Here is a 21,162-nt window from a genome sequence, read left to right as displayed (position 1 = left end):
TTTGAGTTATCTCTGGGTCATTTAGGTGGAGATGTTAGTAAAAAAAAAGAAGGAAGAAAATTTTAAAGTTAGGACTGTCTTATAGCCTTACATCCCTCTATAGCTCAGTCTTCTTTGTTCCTCAGACCAAGGTGGTGGTCATACTGCTAAAAAGTAGCAGAGATGTGAGTACAAGTATATCTTATGTAAAGCCTATGCTCTTGACCACCATGCTCCATATACTCCTCCACTTACTCATTTCCCATGTGTACCTCACAACTCTGCAATGGCCTTCTGCAGAAGTACTAGCAGCCTCCTAACTGTGGGTGGATCACATGGCCTATTTCAGAAATACCTTTTATTTAAACTGCTTTATTGAGATATCATTTGTACGCTATATAATTCACCCACTTAAACTGGTCAGTTTTAATGTGTGTTATACATGTTGTAGCATGTATCGGTATTTATTACCTCTTTTTATGACCACATGATATTCCTTTGTGCAGAGACCCTGTTTTTTAAAAATCTGTTCATCAATTTATGGACACCAGGTTGTTTGTGCTTTTTGGCTAATACAAATATGCTGCTGTGAACATTTATATACAAACTATTATGTGGATATTTGTTTTAATTTCTGTTGGATAAATATCTAGGAGTGGAATTGCTTGTAACAGATGGTAACTCTGTGTTTAGCTTTTGAACTGCCAGACTGTTTCTCCAGAGCAACTGCACTGTTTTACAATCCCAGTGTATAGTAAGAGTTCCAATTTCTCCACATTTTTTGTCAGTACTTGTTATTTATTGTCCATCTTTTTTATTTTAACCACCTTGTGGATACGAAGTGGTATCTTACTGTTGTATTCATTTGCATTTCCTTAGTGACTAATGATGTTGAGCATCCTTTTTTCCCTCCGTCTTTGAAATAGAATTGATGTACAGCACTGTGTAAGTTTCAGTGTATAGCATAGTAATTTGACTTACATGTGTTGTCAAATGATTACCACAGTAAGTTTAGTTAGCATCCACCATCTTACACAAGTGCAATAAAAGGAGAAAAATTTTGCTTCATTTTGATGAGAACTCTTAAAATATACTTAACAACTTTCCTATATATTCATACAGCAGTCATCATGTTGTACATTATGTCCCTTGTCCTTAATTTATCTTATAACTGGAAGTTTGTGCCTTTTGACCACCTTCCTATAACTCCCTTGCCCAACCCCACCTCTGATGAGTCTGATCTCTTTTTCTGTGAGTTTGGATTTTTGGTAGTGGTGGTGTTGATTTTTTTGGATCCCACATAGAAGTGAGATCATACAATATTTGTCTTTGCTGTCGAACATTTTATCGTGTGCTAAGAATAACTTTCTTGAACTTTTAAAGTTCATTTAGCACTGTTGACCACTTGTTCCTCCTCAATCCTCTCCCTCTTCTGGGGGGACTTTATCTAATCATTTCCTATCTCTTTCTTTCTCATGAGTTCAGCTGCCATGTATCCACTGATATCACCATCTTACACTAAATTTGCTTAAATTAGGGCAACTGTAAGTAGGAGGAGTGTAGAAGATCATTCAAGGATTTTCCTAAAGGAGTTCAGGGAAACTAAAATAACAGTCTGAGATGGGACAGGGATTGTTGTGTGGCAAAGGCTTTGGATTAGCCATATTTTGGGAGGACATCATAAACCAGAAGTTCTGTAAATGAAAATTGCAATCACAAATTTTATATGCTAAGTATGGAAAGATATAAATCATGCCATCTTTCAGCAGATTGTCATTCCCTGACTATAGTATCATTTACAAGGTATTAAAGGCAGCAGTATTAATAGTATTACTGTGTGTGGAGATACACAAATAAGGAAGAGTTAAAATTAGTTTATTCATACATAGTGTGGACCTGCTGTGTTAAGCCCTGGAAAATGGAGCTAAGACTAGTATACCTGTCTGACTCAGCAGCAAGGCTGGTGCCTGGCAGCACATAGTTGTATTAGGTGCTTGAGGAAATGTGTTATGAATCTGAAGAGGTATTGGCAGCTCCTGTCTTAATGGTCCCCTCTCATAATGTTCTGCTGTAATTTAGGTCCGAAGCACTCACTGACCCAGATCTCTCAATCCATGCTGGATCTCTGTGATGAAAAATTCAAAGAGGTAAAACATTTAAAATGAGAGAAAGGCAGTATAATTTGAAGGTGGTGGGAGCAGGGTTGAGGAAGTAGGGCACTAACAGAAAGAGGAGTAGAGGAGTGTGGGCGTAGCATATCTTCAGTATGTTAGAGTCTGGAAGGGGCCTTAGAAATCATATAGACCAATCCTTTTTGTAGATGAAAACCTGAGGTTCATAGAAGAAAATGACTTGCCCTGGGCACCATGACTACTAAATAGTAGAGCTAGGATTAAAATCTAGAACCCACATAACTCTTCAAAAAGGGCCAAGGAAAATGACTTCCCAGGAAGTCAGCTGGAGCTAAGAGACAGTTCTGGCAGGGAGGAATTTTAGTTTTTAAAAGATAATGTGTCTATATTCCATCTTCTTACCAAAAGAAAAAAAAAGGAAAAGGCCCTTACAAGCTTATAAAAATATGTAGACATCTCATAAAAGAGGATTACCAAATGACCGATAAACATGAGAAGATTCTCAACTTGATCACTGGGAAAATGCAAATTTAAACCAACATACATACCTGAAGCTAAAATTTAAAAAAAACAAAAAAACAAAACCCTGAAAATACTAAGTGTTTGTGAGGATGAGGAATAATTTAAACAATTTTTTCCTAGTATAGTCTTAAATCAGTGCATTGGGTTAGATTCCCTTATAGAGAAGTCAGTATTCACCAATAAAGTGTTCAGTGCTTTCAGCAATAGTGTTGTAGCAGAAAGAACATGATATTAAAATCTAACTTGGTCAAGGTGTTTTTGTTGTGGGAGCTAAGCTATTGAGACCCAGGAATTATATTTTTGGTGATCTATAGGAATAGAAGATAGAGTACCTAAGAGAGTGGTTGGTATATCCCTTTGATGCTTTTGAATGTATTGGTTGATACCTCTCTTTGATCTTTTACTGGAGTATCATTTATCTGGACTTTTTGCCTGGAACTGAGTAGCTGACAATTCAGAGTTAGACTTTCTGGCTCAAGGGAAATGGACAACTGAATTGTAAATTCTCCTTAATTTTCTGTGGTGATCACACCTCAGGAAAACTGCTGTCTTTTCTTTTGCTTTGTTTTCTGTCAGAAAGAAGACAAATTGGCTCATTTAGAGAAAGCTATCAACCCCTTGCTGGATCATGATGACCAAATGGCATTTTCTTTCATTCTAGACAACATAGTCACCCAGAAAATGATGGCAGTTGCAGATGTAAGTGGTATTCATGCTAAATATTGTGAATACAGTACAGGGGGAAGGAAAACAATAGGATTTGCATGTATTATGTATGTTTGGGAGTCTGGAGGGTGGTATTTATCGATTCAAAGTGATATAATTTTAAAAACCAACCTTTTTGCTTTGTGAGGCATTATCATTGAAATATTGAAATCAAAGAGGCCAAGAACCCTATGGATATAGAGGCTTATTCTGCCTATTGTTGCCATTCAGTATTTCAATGTTCCTGAGAAGCTCTGTAGAGAGATTAGGATGCCAGCTAGTGGGAGGCTTTGAATTTAGAGGTGCTTCATGACAAATGACAGTTGTAGGCATATGTTATATATGTGCAATGCTATAAAACGTCTGGATGGAGCTGGGGATAAGAAATTTTAATTGTAAGTATAGAGCAGGAGATCTTACCCTATCAGAGCATAGGAACCTTTAAAGGATTCCATGAACCCCTTAAATTATATGCAAAGTTTTATGTGATTATGTCTTTCTGGGGAGAGAGTTCATAGCTTTTGTCAGACTCTTAGGAACATTAGTGATTAGGTTGAGAATTTCTGGTATAAAGAATGATTTTTCATTTAATTATTTCTCATGCTTTCTTTTAACTAGTCTTGGCCATTTCATCACCCAGTTAATAAGTTCATTCCAGATTATTACAAAGTGATTGTGAGTCCAGTGGATTTAGAGACTATACGTAAGGTGAGTGGTTTGTTCTAAAATGTCTTTTTGGAATCAAGTAACTTTGTATGCACATCTGATTCTTTTAATCACAGAATATCTCCAAGCACAAGTATCAGGGTCGGGACAGCTTTCTGGATGATGTCAACCTTATTCTGGCCAACAGTGTTAAGTACAATGGTGGGTATTTCTCCTTTTTCCCTCCCTCTTTCCATCAGTCTATCCCTCCAATATTAGTTAGCATTATTAAAATTTAAGTGCATGAAATAGCTTTGAGCATTGATAGCAGAATCAGTCAAGTGACTTTGCCTTTTTTAAAAAAACATACTTTAGTGTACATACTCTGTAAAGTTTGCTAATTTTAATGATGAAAAGGCAATGCACACTTACTTTTTAACTTTGGAAAGCACAAAAAATGAGATGAAAATGAAAATCAAATGAATATCTTTTTGAGGTTTGAGCCATCAGTGTTTTCCATGAGATATAAAACTCACCAATGCCCCAGGCACTTAGATGAAACTTAACGAAAATATGTGACTGTAGGTGATGGTGAGCTTCTTCAAACCATGGAGTTTTTGCTCAGTACATGAACTGATTGAATAATATATGCCAGCCAGCTACTTACTTATGTGCTAGCTACTTAATCTACCGATAGGAAAGACAGAGTCACTCTCTTTATGTGATTCACACTCTAATTGGTAGACAAAGTTAAAATGCAGCTTGACAAGGGCTATATTAGAAGGACAAAGTACACTTCAGACACAGACAGAACACTTTCACCTTAAGGGTTAGGTGATAAAACAATCTGACAGAAGTTCAGTTTTGAATGACTTGCTTGTCAATAACTAAACACTGATTGAGCACCTACTACATACTGTTTAGTGATCAAAATGTAGATGAGCTAACAAATAAGGCATATATCAAAATATATCCGACATGTATTGTTGAAAACTGATTACTCAATGGTATGTATAGAGGGGGTTGCAGACTCAGATCCCATAGAGGAGGACGTCATTGAGTGACATTGGGCTCAATAGGGACTGATGAACTGGAGAGCACATACCCCATGTAAAGGGATCAGTCACTATTTTTAGCTCAGTTGTTGCCACAGGTGAGAGCTATAAAAGGGATAGTTGGAGGATAATTTTCACTTTTTTCTTGTGTGTACTTAGTGTTTGGATTTTTAAAATTGAGCATGCTCATAATTTAAAAAAAAATAAACTTACATTTTTGGAAGGATGGATAAACCAGATGACATCCAGAATTTCGACTTGGGGAACTGGTGCCACTGATTAATATAGGAAGAGTAGTTTTGGAGAAGTGGTAGATGTAATCTGGGTTGTGCTGTACTGAGGCAGAGCATCCAAGTGAAGACTTTTTTTTTTGGTATCATTACTCTACAATTACATGAGGAACTTTGTTTACTAGACTCCCCCATTCACCAAGCTCCCCCCACATACCCCACTACAGAAACTGTCCATCAGCCAGTAGTGGTAAGATGCTGTAGAATCACTACTTGTCTTCTCTGTGTTGTACAGCCCTCCCCATGCCACCCCCCAAAATATACATGCTAATTATAATGCCCCCTTTCTTTTTTCCACCACCTTATCCCTCCCTTCCCACCCATTCTCCCCAGTCCCTTTCCCTTTGGTAACTGTTAGTCCAATCTTGGGTTCTGTGAGTCTGCTGCTGTTTTGCTCCTTCAGTTTTTTTCTTTGTTTTCATACTCCACAGATGATTGAAATCATTTGGTACTTCTCTTTCTCTGCCTGGCTTAGTTCACTGAGCATAATACCCTCTAGCTCCATCCATGTTGCAAATAGTAGGATTTGTTTTCTTCTTACGGCTGAATAATATTCCACTGTGTATATGTACCACATCTTCTTTATCCATTCATCTGATAATGGACACATAGGTTGATTCCATTTCTTGGCTATTGTAAATAGTGCTGTGATAAACATAGGGGTGCATCTGTCTTTTTCAAACTGGACTCCTGCATTCTTACAGTAAATTTATAGGAGTGGGATTTCTGGGTCAAATGGTATTTCTATTTTGAGTTTTTTGAGTAACCTCCATACTGCTTTCCACAATGGTTGAACTAATTTACATTCCCACCAGCAGTGTAGGAGGGTTCCCCTTTCTCCACAATCTCACCAACATTTGTTTATCTTTTGGATAGCGGCAATCATTACTGGTGTGAGGAGATATGTCATTTTGGTTTTAATTTGCATTTCTCTGATGACTAGTGATGCAGAGCATCTTTTCATGTGTCTGTTGGCCATCTGAATTTCTTTTTTGGAGAACTGACTGTTCAGCTCCTCTGACCATTTTTTAATTGGATTATTTGCTTTTGTTTGTTGAGGTGGGTGTGCTCTTTATATACTTTGGATGTCAATCCTTTATCGGATCTGTCATTTATGAATATATTCTCCCATACTGTAGGATACCTTTTTATTCTATTGATGGTATCAGCCTGATATAGTCCCACTTGTTCATTTTTGCTTTTGTTTCCCTTGCCCAGAGTAAGATGTTCATGAAGAAGTCGCTCATGTTTATGTCCAAGAGATTTTTGCCTATGTATTTTTCTAAGAGTTTTATGGTCTCATGATGTACATTCAGGTCTTTGATCCATTTTGAATTTACTTTTGTGTATGGGGTTAGACAGTGATCCAGTTTCATTCTCTAGCTGTCTAGTTTTGCCAACACCAGCTGTTGATGAGGCTGTCATTTCCCCATTGTATGTCCATGGCTCCTTTATTGTATATTAATTGACTATATATGTTTTTGGGTTAATGTCTGGATTCTCTATTCTGTTCCACTGGTCTTTGGGTCTGTTCTTGTGCCAATACCAAATTGTCTTAATTACTGTGGCTCTGTAGTAGAGTTTGAAGTTGAGAAGCAAGATTCCCCCCTGCTTTATTCTTTCTTCTCAAGATTACTTTCGCTATTTTGGGTCTTTTACAGTTCCATATGAATTTTAAAACTATTTGTTCAGTTCTTTGAAGAACGCTGTTGGTATTTTTATAGACATTGCATTGAAACTCTATTATTGCTTTAGGCAGGATGGCCATTTTGACAATATTAATTCTTCGTAGCCAAGAGCATGGGATGAGTTTCCATTTGTTAGTGTCCTCTTTAATTTGTCTTAAGAGTGTCTTGTAGTTTTCAGGGTATAGGTCTTTCACTTCCTTGGTTAGGTTTATTCCTAGGTATTTTATTCTTTTTGATGCAATTGTGAATGGAATTGTTTTCCTGATTTCTCTTTCGGCTAGTGTATAGGAAAGCCATGGATTTCTGTGTATTAATTTTGTATCCTGCAACTTTGCTGAATTCAGGTATTTGTCTAGTATTTTTGGAGTGGATTCTTTAGGGTTTTTTATGTACAATATTATGTCATATGCAAATAGTGACCGTTTGACTTCTTCTTTACCAGCCTGGATGCCTTGTATTTCTTTGTTTTGTCTGATTGCCTTGGCTAGGACCTCCAGTACTGTTTTGAATAACAGTGGGGAGAGTGGGAATCTCTGTCTTGTTCCTGATCTTAGAGGAAAAGCTTTCAGCTTCTCATTGTTATGTATGATGTTCGCTATGGGTTTGTCATATATGGCCTTTATTATGTTAAGGTACTTGCCCTCTATACCCATTTTGTTGAGAGTTTTTACCATGAATGGATGTTGAATTTTTTCAGATGCTTTTTCAGCATCTGTGGAGATATCATGTGGTTTTTTCCTTGTTTTTGTGATGTGGTGGATGATGTTGATGGATTTTCAAATGTTGTACCATCCTTGCATCTCTGAGATGTATCCCACTTGATCATGGTGTTTGATCCTCTTGATTTATTTTTGAATTCGGTTTGCTAATACTTTATTGAGTATTTTTGCATCTATATTCATCAGGGATATCGGTCTGTAAGTTTCTTTTTTTGGGGGCGTTTGCCTGGTTTTGGTATTAGAGTGATGCTGGCTTCATAGAATGACTTTGGGAGTATTCCCTCCTCTTCTATTTTTTGGAAAACTTTAAGGGAATGGTATTATGCCTTCTCTTTATGTCTGATAAAATTCAGTGGTCTATCCATCTGGCCCAGTGTTTTGTTCTTGGGTAGATTTTTCATTACCGCTTCAATTTTCATTGTTGGCAAGTGGTCTGTTTAGGTTTTCTGTTTCTTCCTAGATCACTCTTAGAAGGTTGTATTTTTCTAGGAAGTTGTCCATTGTTTCAAGGTTTTCCACCTTATTAGCATATAGATTTTCATAGTATTCTGTAGTAATTCTTTGTATTTCTGTGGGGTACATTGTGACGTTTCCTTTCTCATTTCTATTTATGTTTTGTGTAGATTCTCTTTTTCTCTTAATAAGTCTGGCTAGGGGCTTATCTGTTTTGTTTATTTTCTCAGAGAACAAGCTCTTGGTTTCATGAATTTTTTTCTGTTGTTTTATTCTCCTCAATTTTATTTATTTCTTCTCTGATCTTTATTATGTCCCTCCTGCTGACTGTGGGCCTCATTTGTTCTTTTATTCTTCTTTGTCCAGTTTAGATATTTGTGACTTTAGACTATTCATTTGGGATTATTCTTCCTTCTTTAAATATGCCTGGATTGCTATACACTTTCCTCTTAAGACTGCTTTTGCTGTGTCCCACAGAAGTTGGAGCTTTGTTCTGTTGTTTTCATTTATATCCGTATATTGCTTGATCTTTATTTTGATTTGGTCATTGATCCATTGATTATTTAGGAGCATAGTGTTAAGGATCCATTTGTTTGTGAGCCTTTTTGTTTTGTTTGTACAATTTATTTCTAGTTTTATACCTGTGTGGTCTGAGAAGTTGGTTGGTAGTATTTCAAATCTTTTTGAATTTACTGAGGCTCTTTTTGTGGCCTAGTATGTAGTCTATTCTGGAGAATGTTCTGTGTGCACTTGAAAAGAATGTGTATCCTGCTGCTTTTGGGAGTGGAGTTGTGTAGATGTGTGTTAGGTCCATCTGTTCTAGTGTGTTGTTCAGTGCCTCTGTGTCCTTAACTTAGTTTCTGTCTGGTGGATCTGACCTTTGGAGTGAATGTTGTATTGAAGTCTCCTAGAATGAATCATTGCGTTCTATTTCCTCCTTGATTTCTGTTAGTTTTTGCTTCACAAATGTTGGTGCTCCTGTATTGGGTGCATATATATATTTATAATGGTTATATCCTCTTTCTGGACTCACTCCTTTTTCATTCCCTTTGTCATTATGTAATGTCCTTCTTTATCTCTTGTTACTTTCTTTGTTTTGAAGTCTATTTTTTCTGATACAACTATTGAAGTCCCTGCTTTTTTCTCCCTATTGTTTGCATAAAATATGTTTTTCCATCCCTTGACATTTAGTCTGTGTATGTCTTTGGGTTTGAGGTGAATTCTTGTAAGCAGCATATGGATGAGTTACTCTGTGTCTTTTCATTGGTGCATTTAGTCCTTTTGCATTTAGGTTGATTATTGAAAGATACATACCTACTGCCATTGCAAGCTTTGGATTTGTGATTACCAAAGGTTCAAGGGTAGCTCTTTAGTATCTAACTGTCTAAGTTGAGTCTCTTATTAATCTATTATAAACACAGTGTGATGATTGTTTATCTCCTTTCTTATTCTTCCTCCTCCATTCTTTGTATGTTAGGTGTTTTATTCTAGTCTTATGAGTGCTTCCATCTAGAGCATACCCTTTAAAATATCCTGTAGAGGTGGTTTGTCGGAGGGAAATTCCCTCAAACTTTGCTTGTGTGGGAATTGTTTAATCCCTCCTTCATATTTAAATGATAATTGTGCTGGATACAGTATTCTTGGTTCAAGGCCCTTCTGTTTCATTGCATTAAATATATCCTGCCATTCTCTTCTGGCCTGTAAGGTTTCTGTTGAGAAGTATGATGACAGCCTGATGGGTTTCCTTTTGTAGGTGACCTTTTTTTCTCTCTCTGGCTGCCTTTAATACTCTGTTCTTGTCTTTGATCTTTGCCGTTTTAATTATTATATGTCTTGGTGTTGTCCTCCTTAGGTCCCTTTTGTTTGGAGTTCTGTGTGCTTCCATGGTCTGAGAGACTATTTCCTACCCCGGTATGGGGAAGTTTTCAGCCATTATTTCTTCAAAGACACTTTCTATCCCCTTTTCTCTCACCTCTTTTTCTGGGGTACCCCTATAATGTGAATATTGTTCCATTTGGATTGGTCACACAGTTCTCTTTATATTCTAGGAGATCCTTTCATCTCTCTCTGCCTCAGCTTCTCTGTATTCCTATACTCTCATTTCTATTCCACTAACCGCCTCTTGCACCTCATCCAGTCTTCTCTTAAGTCCTTCCAGTGATGGTTTCATTTCTTTTATTTCCCTCCTGACTTCATCCCTTAGTTCTTGCATATTTCTCTGCAGGTCCATCAGCATGGTTATGACCTTTACTTTTAATTATTTTTGAAGAAGATTGGTTATATCTGTCTCCCCAGGCCCTCTCTGTGGGGTTGTCTGAGTGATTCTTGACTGGACCAGATTCTTCTGCCTTTTCATGGTGATGGAGGTGGTCATAAGCAGGTGGTGCGTGTGATAGGTGGGAGAACAAAGTCCCTTCCTGTGCCAGTTACTCACAGGTAGGGAGCAGTGTCTGGGATAATCTCCTGAGTTGCCGTGGGTGGCACATCCCTCGGGCTAGCCTAGATCCCTGCGGGGAGTTGTGGATGCGTAGTGTGTGTTCTTCTGTGGGAACAGTGCCCCTTCCTGCCTTGATCCGGCTTCCTCTATCTGTGCTGGGCAGCTACATGCTGGGAGGAGACTCTGTGTGGTTGCTGTGGGCGGGGTCGCTCTGGCTACTCCCTGGCTGTGGCTGGCCTGCCTGTTTGCTTTCAGTGCTGGCAGAGGGGAATGAATGGCAGGCTGCTTATTGCCACGATGGGCTTTAGGGCTGGGTTACCCTCCAGGGGCTTGGGCACCTCAGTTTCCTTAGGATTCCCAGCCTGGTGGGCTGAGTGTGCCAGGACGATTCCATCCCGCTGTGAAGCCCCTGTCCCTTTAAGACTTTTAAAAAGCACCTGCTTTTCTTTTGTCCCAGGGAGTCAGCTCTGGGGAGCCGCTCGCAGTCTCTGTCTCGGATTTTACGTTTCCGTTTCTGTAATATCCAGTACAGCATGCAAGTCTGTCTGTGCTCCCAGTGCAGATTACTAGGGCTGGTTATTTATCAGCCCTGTGCTTCCACTTCCTCCCCACTCTAATTCTTTTCCTCCCGCTGGTGAGCTGGGTGGGGTGGGAGGAGTGCTCTGGTCACGCCAGGTCACGGCTTTGAATGTTACCCTTTTCATGAGATGCTGAGCTGCAGATGTACATGTAGCCTGGCTGTTTTGCTGTATCTTCTGGTCTCTCTTTTAGGCGTAGTTACATTTGTTGTATTTTCAAAAATATATATTGTTTTGGGAGGAGATTGCTGCTGGTCTACTCACGCCGCCATCCTGAGCTTCTCTGGTCTGTGCATCTATCCTCTGCACACTGTTGTGGTTACTGAAGCTGTGTAAGTGTCACCATCAGATAGAGTGATTCCCCTCACTTTATTCTTTTTCCAAATTGTTTTCCTATTCTTTTTCCTTTCCACATAAATTTTAGAAGAATCTTGTCTGTATCTACAAAAAACTGTTGCTGGGACTTTGATAGGAATCGAGTTAAACCTACATACTAGTTTCGGGGAATTGACTTCTTTACTCATCCTGTCTTATTGTTAGTACTAGAGATCTCTATCATCCTTTAATGTCTTCTACAGTATAGATACATGTGTCATAATTTGTTTAACTATTACCTGTTTGGCATTTAATTTATTTCTGTAATGCTGGTTTGCAAGTAGCTTTTTACTATTTTTACGTTTCATTGATATCATTGTGCACTCATACCACAATTTCTATTGAAAATTTTAATAGATTTTCTGAAGTTATGTTCTAAAAATTGTGCCTGTTCATAGTAAAAGTAACAGCGAGGGAAAATGCCTATTTCCCTACAACCTTTCCAACACTGGTGATATTGAAAGTCTTCACTAATCTGTAAAATTCAAGCATGCAACTTAAGGCAAAATTTTATATCATAAATAAATAAAAAAGAAAAATTAGTTCATGTGTGACTCTCAAAAGGGCAAGAGTTAAATGAATGTTATTATGACGGTTTCTCAAAAAAAATCTACCTTTGTTTTTAAGAGTACGGTGGCTGTATTAGAGGGAGATTGCCCATTGGTAATTGATTTCTGTTAGTTTTTGCTTCACAAATGTTGGTGCTCCTGTATTGGGTGCATATATATTTGTAATGGTTATACCCTCTTTCTGGACTCCCCCTTTTATCATTCCCTTTGTCATTTGGTATTTCATTTCCCTGAGAATACTGCTTTGATCAAGAATTCTTTAGGGGATAGACTAGGTATGTGATGTCTGTAACTTAGTAGCAAGCCCTCTTCTCTTACATACTGTATTGAGCTCATAGATAGTGATATAGCAATCTTTGGTGTAAGGCAGCATCTTTACTTAAAGTCTTGTACTTGTGGTGAGTGAAATAGTACAATATGCCAGTCAGCAAATATGCACCAGAATATATTAGGGATACAAAAATTCCATGTTTTTCTTTTTCTTTTAATTCTTTTTATTAAGGTGTCATTGATATACACTCTTGTAAAAGTTTCACAAGAAAAACGATGTGGTTTACTACATTCACCCATATTATCGAGTCACCCACCATACCGCAAGTACTGCAACTCCTGCTTTTTTCTCCCTATTAGTTGCGTGAAATATATTTTCTCATCCCTTCACTTTTCAGTCTTTGTACATCTTTGGGTTTGAAGTGAATCCCTTGTAGGCAGCATATATATATATGGGTCTTGTTTTTTTATCCATTCAGGACTCTATGTCTTTAGATTGGTGCATTCAGACCATTTACATTTAGGGTGATTATCGATAGGTATGTACTTATAGCCACTGCAGGCTTTAGATTCTTGGTTACCAAAGGTTCAAGGTTAGCTTCCTTACTATCTAAGGGTCTAATAACTTAACTCACTTGGTATGCTGTTACAAAAACAATCCAAAGGTTTTTTTTTTAATTCCTTTTTCTTCCTTCTCCATTCTTTATATATTAGGTATCATATTCTGTACTTTTTGTGTATTTGTTGACTGACTTTGGGGGTAGTTGATTTAATTTTGTATTTGCATAGTAATTATCTCTTCTTTCTCTACTTTGATTTTCTTACCTCTGGTGACAGCTGTTTACCTTAGGAACACTTCCTTCTATAGCAGTCCCCCAAAATACACTGTAGAGATGGTTTGTGGGAGGTAAATTCTCTCAGCTTTTGTTTGTCTGGAAATTGTTTAATCCCTCCTTCAAATTTAAATGATAATCTTGCTTGTAGATTATTCTTGGTTCGAGGCCCTTCTGCTTCATTGCATTAAATATATCATGCCACTCCCTTCTAGCCTGTAACGTTTCTGTGGAGAAGTCTGATGATAGCCTGCTGGGTTTTCCTTTGTAGAAGATCGCTTTTTCTCTCTCTGGCTGCTTGTAATGGTCTGTCCTTATCCTTGACCATTTCCATTTTAATTATTTTATTTCTTGGTGTTGTCATGCTTGGGTCCCTTGTGTTGGGAGATCTGTGCACTTCCATGGCCTGAGAGACTTATCTCCTACCCCAGATTGGGGAAGTTTTTAACAGTTACCTCCTAATGACACTGTCTATCCTATTTTCTCTCTCTTCTTCTTCTGGTACCCCTGTAATGCAAACATTGTTCCATTTGGATTGGTCACACAGTTCTCTCAATATTCTTTCATTCTTAGGGTTCCTTTTTTCTCTCTGTGCCTCAGCTTTTTTGTTGTCCTCTTTAGTTTCTGTTGCATTTACTGTCTCTTCTACTACATCTAACCTGCTTTTAAATTCCTCCATCGTATGTTTCACTTCAGATATGGGATTTCTTAAGAAATGAATCTCCATCTAAGTTCGTCTATGAGGTCTTGAATATTTTTCTGTACCTCCATGAGCATGGTTATGATTTTTATTTTGAATTCTTTTTCAGGAAGAACAATGAGTTCAGTTTCACTTAGGCCTTTTTTTGGTGCTTGTGATATATTGGTCTGAACCAGGTTCCTTTGGTGTTTCATATTTGTATGTGGCGCCCTCTAGTGCACAGAAGCTCTAATTTCTGGAGCTCCTCAGTCCCTGGAATGATGTTGGGGGTTGCAGGGGAGTGGCCCTGGTGCCTGGGGGTAGGAAAGCGCTATTTCCTGATTCCCATCTGCTGTGCCTGTCTCCACTGTTGAACCAGTGGGCCGAGCACACAAGTGTAAGCCTCTGTGCTTTGGGTTTGTAGCTGCCGTAAGCGGGGCCTCCCTCTGGCTGGTCTGATGCCTCCATAGCGTTTGCCTGTTTGTGAGCCAGTGCCAGCAGGCCAGGAGGAAGGTGCAGCAGGCTGCGTATCTCGGTCGGGGTCCTGGCAGCTAAGAAGCCAGGCAGGGGGATGGAGCGCCTGAAGCTCCTGAAAGTTTCCAGCCTGCTGGGCAGAGTGTGCCTGTACAATTTTATCCATCTGTCGTTTCTCCTGAGCAGCAAGCTGTGTGCAATCCTTGCCCCTTTAGCAGCCCTCTCTCTCACTGTTAGGAAGTCTCTCAGACTGCCTGCCTTTCTTTTGTTCCAGAGCAGCGAGATGTGGATCCCCGTTTTCCACAAACAGCTGGAATCTCAGTCTCTCCACGTATTCCACCTGTCTTAGCTTTTCAACCCCACCAATCTCCAGAGCACCATGCAATGTAGGTTTGTGCTCCCAAAGCAGATATCCAGGGCTGGCTGTTCAGCAGTCCCAGGCCTCTGCCCTCTCCCTGCTCTGTTTCTCTTCCTGCCTCCGGTGAGCTTAGGTGGAGGAAGGGCTTGGGTCCCTCCAGATCATGGCTTTGGTATGTTATACTGTTCTGTGAGGTCTTGTGTTTTCTCCAGGTGTGTGCAGTCTGGCACCGCCTTCTTTCCTATTGCTCTTTTAGGATTATCTGTATTAACTATATTTTTGTATTTTACGTGGTTTTGGAAGGAGGTCTCTGTGTCACCTCTCACAGTGGCATCTTTAATCCCATAATCAAGTCCATGTTTTTTTTAAATTACCATTTGGGACAATAAAGGTTGTTTGTTAGGAAAAGGACATACAGAAAAACATGCTTTCCTTTAGCCTTGAGGTCTCTGTAATGTATTTTCAGAGCAATCATGTAGTGCTAGGAGAAACAAAACAAAACCTTACCATGAGGGATATCAATCAATGTTAACTTACCCCATGTTTATTCTATATAAGCTATTGTAGTTCGGCATCGTGTGGAGTTGTGTGAAGAGTGTAGAAAGAAAAACGGGCACAGCTAGACTTAGTGATCTAAATCTATTAAGTGATTGCTGTAAGCTCTGTGAAAGCCGCATGTGTCTGCTTAATACCCCTAGTGCTTAGGATAATGCTTGGCATATAGTAGATGCTGAGTAAATAGCTACTAAATGAAGTAATGGCCAAAGATAGAGGCACAGTACCAGGAAAGAGTGGAAAATGGTATTATAGAAAACACAGGATTAGAGAGTTTTGAGGAAGAAGTGATTCTCAGTTGCATATTTAACACAGGGCTTCTAAGTTCAAGTTTGAAAAATGTTCATTGGATTTGACAGATAGTGTATCATTGTTGACTTGCTGAGAACAAATTTAATGAAGTGTTGTTTAACACTGTCTCATTCTCTGACACGGGTGCTCCTTTCTCTATCATCCCATAGTACTTTGTGTGTTACTGAGATTAGGAGTTTCTGTACATGTTCTTCATGAGGCCGTGAAGGGCATCAAGGATAAGGACCTGCCTCTTGATTTTTTGTTGTTGTTGTTGTTCTGTTTTTTTTTTTTTTTTTTTAACATTGTAGTATTTCATTTTATTGTATTAAATAATTGTAAATCCTTTACCATAGTTTTTTTGTCTCGTTCAGAAAACAATACTAAACAAGAACTGCATCTCCTCTTTGCCTGGTGCAAATGAAAACTGAATGAGGTTTCTGCATTTAAATTTTTTTTTTTTTTATTGGAAGTCTGTCCTTTTTTTTTTTTTTCTTTTTTCTTCTCCTTTTTTTTTTGTGAGGGCATCTCTCATATTTATTGATCAAATGGTTGTTAACGACAATAAAATTCTGTATAGGGGAGTCAATGCTCAATGCACAATCATTAATCCACCCCAAGCCTAATTTTCGTGAGTCTCCAATCTTCTGAGGCATAACAAACAAGTTCTTACATGTAGAACAAATTCTTACATAATGAATAAGTTACATGGTGAACAGTACAAGAGCAGTCATCACAGAAACTTTTTGGTTTTGCTCATGCATTATGAACTCTAAAGAGTCAGTTCAAATATGAATACTCATTTGGTTTTTATACTTGATTTATATGTGGATACCACATTTCTCTCTTTATTATTACTATTTTTAATAAAATGCTGAAGTGGTAGGTAGATACAAGATAAAGGTAGAAAACATAGTTTAGTGTTGTAAGAGAGCAAATGTAGATGATCAGGTGTGTGCCTGTAGACTATGTGTTAATCCAAGCTAGACCAGGGCAATAAAACATCCACGTATGCAGAAGATTTCTCTCAGAACAGGGGGGGTGAGGTTCTAAGCCTCACCTCTGTTGATCCCCAATTTCTCACCTGATGACCCCCCTGCGACTGTGCCTGTCTTAGGTTGTTCCTCCCTTGAGGAATCTTTCCCGTCTCTGGCTAACCAGTCATCTTCCGGGGCCATACAGGGAAATGTTAAGTTGGTCAGTGAGAGAGAAGCCTTATTGTTTGAAATGGTTAGCTTTTTATTTCTTTGCATATTTATGCCCTGTGGCTTCTATACCCAGCATTTGTCTTGAGGTATCTTTACCACTTGGAGGAGTTATGATACTCGGTAAATTTGATATGAGGCACGAATTCTATTTAAGAATTCGTTGTAATTAGGAAGGAAGAAGAAAAGCTATAGAAGTAGCAGGCGGGAGAAAACATGGGAAGATTGATTATTTCTTTGACATATCTTCTTGTAGAGTAACTTCAGCATGTATAGATTTTAAGCTACTACTTAAATTGCGCACACACATTAACATAATAGGAGTATAGTTACATAACCAAAGCATACCTGTAATTACCAGCCATCTCCAGTGAAACCAAGAAAACCATTAAGGCACCTTAGGCATTTGTGAAAACTTATCTATGATATGGTGGATATTGTCCAACTGAACTTGAACAGTCTGAGAGAAATCAGACAAATTAAAACAACCCATTCCTGGGGACTGTTCACATGCCATATGTTCTTTTAACAGTAAATAGTCTGTAGTTGTAAGATTTTGGAGCGCTACAATTTGCACTTCTCCAAATTCTTGGTTGAGTTCCAACAGTATAGATCCAGTCCAATTTGTTGTTTTACTGTATGCACAGGCTAGCTTAGATATCTCCTTCCTCATTCCCATGGCAAGTCCAGGAACTGGTGGGATGAGTGCATCTACTGCTGTAGCAGTGCGTGGATCTTTGTTGGGGTTTTTTTTTTTTTTTTTTTTAATTGAAGGGTAGTTGACACACAGTATTACATTACATTAGTTTCAGGTGTACAACACAGTGATTCAACATTTATATACATGATAATTCTAAGTACCAGCTATCACCATACCAAGTTGTTACAATATTTTGACTATATTCCTTATGCTATACATTACATCCCAGTTGCTTATTTATTTTACAATTGGAAGTGTGTACTTTTTCTTGGTTGTTGTTGTTAGGGCATCTCTCATATTTATTGATCAAATGGTAGTTAACAACAATAAAATTCTGTATAGGGGAGTCAATGCTCAATGCACAATCATTAATCCACCCCAAGCCTAATTTTCGTCAGTCTCCAATCTTCTGAAGCATAACGAACAAGTTCTTACATGGAGAACAAATTCTTACATAGTAAATAAGTTACATGGTGAACAGTACAAGGGCAGTCATCACAGAAACTTTTGGTTTTGCTCATGCATTATGAACTATAAACAGTCAGTTCAAATATGAATACACATTTGATTTTTATACTTGATTTATATGTGGATACCACATTTCTCTCTTTATTATTTTTAATAAGATGCTGAAGTGGTAGGTAGATACAACGTAAAGGTAGAAAACATAGTTTAGTGTTGTAAGAGAGCAAATGTAGATGATCAGGTGTGTGCCTGTAGACTATGTGTTAATCCAAGCTAGACAAGGGCAATAAAACTTCCACATATGCAGAAGATTTCTCTCAGAACAGGGGGGTGAGGTTCTAAGCCTCACCTCTGTTGATCCCCAATTTCTCACCTGATGACCCCCCTGCGACTGTGCCTGTCTTAGCTTGTTCCTCCCTTGAGGAATCTTTCCCGTCTCTGGCTAACCAGTCATCTTCCGGGGCCATACAGGGAAATGTTAAGTTGGTCAGTGAGAGAGAAGCCTTATTGTTTGAAATGGTTAGCTTTTTATTTCTTTGCATATTTATGCCCTGTGGCTTCTATGCCCAGCATTTTTCTTGAGGTATCTTTACCACTTGGAGGAGTTATGATACTCGGTAAATTTGATATGAGGCACGAATTCTATTTAAGAATTCGTTGTAATTAGGAAGGAAGAAGAAAAGCTATAGAAGTAGCAGGCGGGAGAAAACATGGGAAGATTGATTATTTCTTTGACATATCTTCTTGTAGAGTAACTTCAGCATGTATAGATTTTAAGCTACTACTTAAATTGCGCACACACATTAACATAATAGGAGTATAGTTACATAACCAAAGCATACCTGTAATTACCAGCCATCTCCAGTGAAACCAAGAAAACCATTAAGGCACCCTAGGCATTTGTGAAAACTTATCAATGATATGATGGTTATTATCTAACTGAATTTGAATAGTTTGAGAAAAATCAGACAAATTAAAACAACCCATTCCTGGGCACTGTTCACATCCCATATGTTCTTTTAACAGTAAATAGTCTGTAGTTGTAAGATTTTGGAGCGGTACAATTTGCACTTCTCCTAATTCTTGGTTGAGTCCCAACAGTATAGATCCAGTCAAATTTGTTGTTTTACTGTATGCACAGGCCAGCTTAGATATCTCCTTCATTCCCATGGCAAGTCCAGGAGCTGGTGGGATGAGTGCATCTACAGCTGTAGCAGTGCGTGGATCTTTGTTGGGGTTTTTTGATGATCATCTTCTGGCATGAGTCTTCCCGAGAGTGCTGATGTTGGAAGTTCTCTTTCATATCGTATCTTAGTTCATTTTCGGGGTAGCCAAATTAGGCTTTGATCCTCTGTATAAACACAAACAGACCCTTTGCCTACACTTTTATATGTCCTTTATATCATTGTGTAGAACTCATTAGAGGTCACCACATAGGAACTGCATTTTTGTTTTAATCAATAATCTACACTTACATGACGAATACTTTGTTTACTAGGCTCTCCCCTATACCAGGTCCCCCCTATATACTCCTTTACAGTCACTGTCCATCAGCGTAGCAACCTGTTGTAGAATCACTACTTGTCTTCTCTGTGTTGTACAGCCCTCCCTTTTCTCCTACCCCCCCCATGCATGTTAATCTTAATACCCGCCTGCTTCTCCCCCCCTTATCCCTCCCTACCCACCCATCCTCCCCAGTCCCTTTCCCTTTGGTACCTGTTAGTCCATCCTTGAGTTCTGTGATTCTGCTGCTGTTTTGTTCCTTCAGTTTTTCCTTTGTTCTTATATTCCACAGATAAGTGAAATCATTTGGTATTTCTCTTTCTCCGCTTGGCTTGTTTCACTGAGCATAATACCCTCCAGCTCCATCCATGTTGCTGCAAATGATTGGATTTGCCCTTTTCTTATGGCTGAGTAGTATTCCATTGTGTATATGTACCACATCTTCTTTATCCATTCATCTATCGATGGACATTTAGGTTGCTTCCAATTCTTGGCTATTGTAAATAGTGCTGCGATAAACATAGGGGTGCATCTGTCTTTCTCATACTTGATTGCTGCATTCTTAGGGTAAATTCCTAGGAGTGCAATTCCTGGGTCAAATGGTAAGTCTGTTTTGAGCATTTTGATGTACCTCCATACTGCTTTCCACAATGGTTGAACAAGTTTACATTCCCACCAGCAGTGTAGGAGGGTTCCCCTTTCTCCACAGCCTCGCCAACATTTGTTGTTGTTTGTCTTTTGGATGGCAGCCATCCTTACTGGTGTGAGGTGATACCTCATTGTAGTTTTAATTTGCATTTCTCTGATAATTAGCGATGTGGAGCATCTTTTCATGTGTCTGTTGGCCATCTGTATTTCTTTTTTGGAGAACCGTTTGTTCAGTTCCTTTGCCCATTTTTTAATTGGGTTATTTGTTTTTTGTTTGTTGAGGCGTGTGAGCTCTTTATATATTCTGGACGTCAAGCCTTTATCGGATGTGTCATTTTCAAAGATATTCTCCCATACTGTTTCTTTTTGTTCTATTGATGGTGTCTTTTGCTGTACAGAAGCTTTTCAGCTTAATATAGTCCCACTTGTTCATTTTTGCTGTTGTTTTCCTTGCCCGGGGAGATATGTTCAAGAAGAGGTCACTCATGTTTATGTCTAAGAGGTTTTTGCCTATGTTTTCTTCCAAGAGTTTAATGGTTTCATGACTTACATTCAGGTCTTTGATCCATTTTGAGTTTACTTTTGTATATGGGGTTAGACAATGGTCCAGTTTCATTCTCCTACATGTAGCTGTCCAGTTTTGCCAGCACCATCTGTTGAAGAGACTGTCATTTCGCCATTGTATGTCCATGGCTCCTTTATCAAATATTAATTGACCATATATGTCTGGGTTAATGTCTGGATTCTCTAGTCTGTTCCATTGGTCTGTGGCTCTGTTCTTGTTCCAGTACCGAATTGTCTTGATTACTATGGCTTTATAATAGAGCTTGAAGTTGGGGAGTGAGATCCCCCCTACTTTATTCTTCTTTCTCAGGATTGCTTTGGATATTCAGCATCTTTGGTGGTTCCATATGAATTTTTGAATTATTTGATCCAGTTCATTGAAGAATGCTGCTGGTAGTTTCATAGGGATTGCATCAAATCTGTATATTGCTTTGGGCAGGATGGCCATTTTGACGATATTAATTCTTCCT

The 21,162-nt window shown here is 38.6% G+C and overlaps 1 protein-coding gene across 1 annotated transcript in view; it reads left to right on the top strand.

The window, feature by feature from the left end:
* Window positions 1-21,162, top strand: part of LOC130682322 (transcription initiation factor TFIID subunit 1-like) — a 137,471-nt gene that overhangs the window by 95,672 nt on the left and 20,637 nt on the right. The window contains 4 exon segments of the mRNA XM_057496704.1: window positions 2,059-2,126; window positions 3,210-3,332; window positions 3,957-4,046; window positions 4,121-4,205. Of these exon segments, the coding sequence (XP_057352687.1) occupies window positions 2,059-2,126; window positions 3,210-3,332; window positions 3,957-4,046; window positions 4,121-4,205 (366 nt within the window).

The sequence above is a fragment of the Manis pentadactyla genome (genome assembly GCF_030020395.1).
Source record: "Manis pentadactyla isolate mManPen7 chromosome Y unlocalized genomic scaffold, mManPen7.hap1 SUPER_Y_unloc_6, whole genome shotgun sequence".
Taxonomy (NCBI): domain Eukaryota; kingdom Metazoa; phylum Chordata; class Mammalia; order Pholidota; family Manidae; genus Manis; species Manis pentadactyla.
The sequence above is the reverse complement of the archived record's forward strand: the minus strand, read 5'-3'. Positions and strand labels throughout refer to the sequence as shown.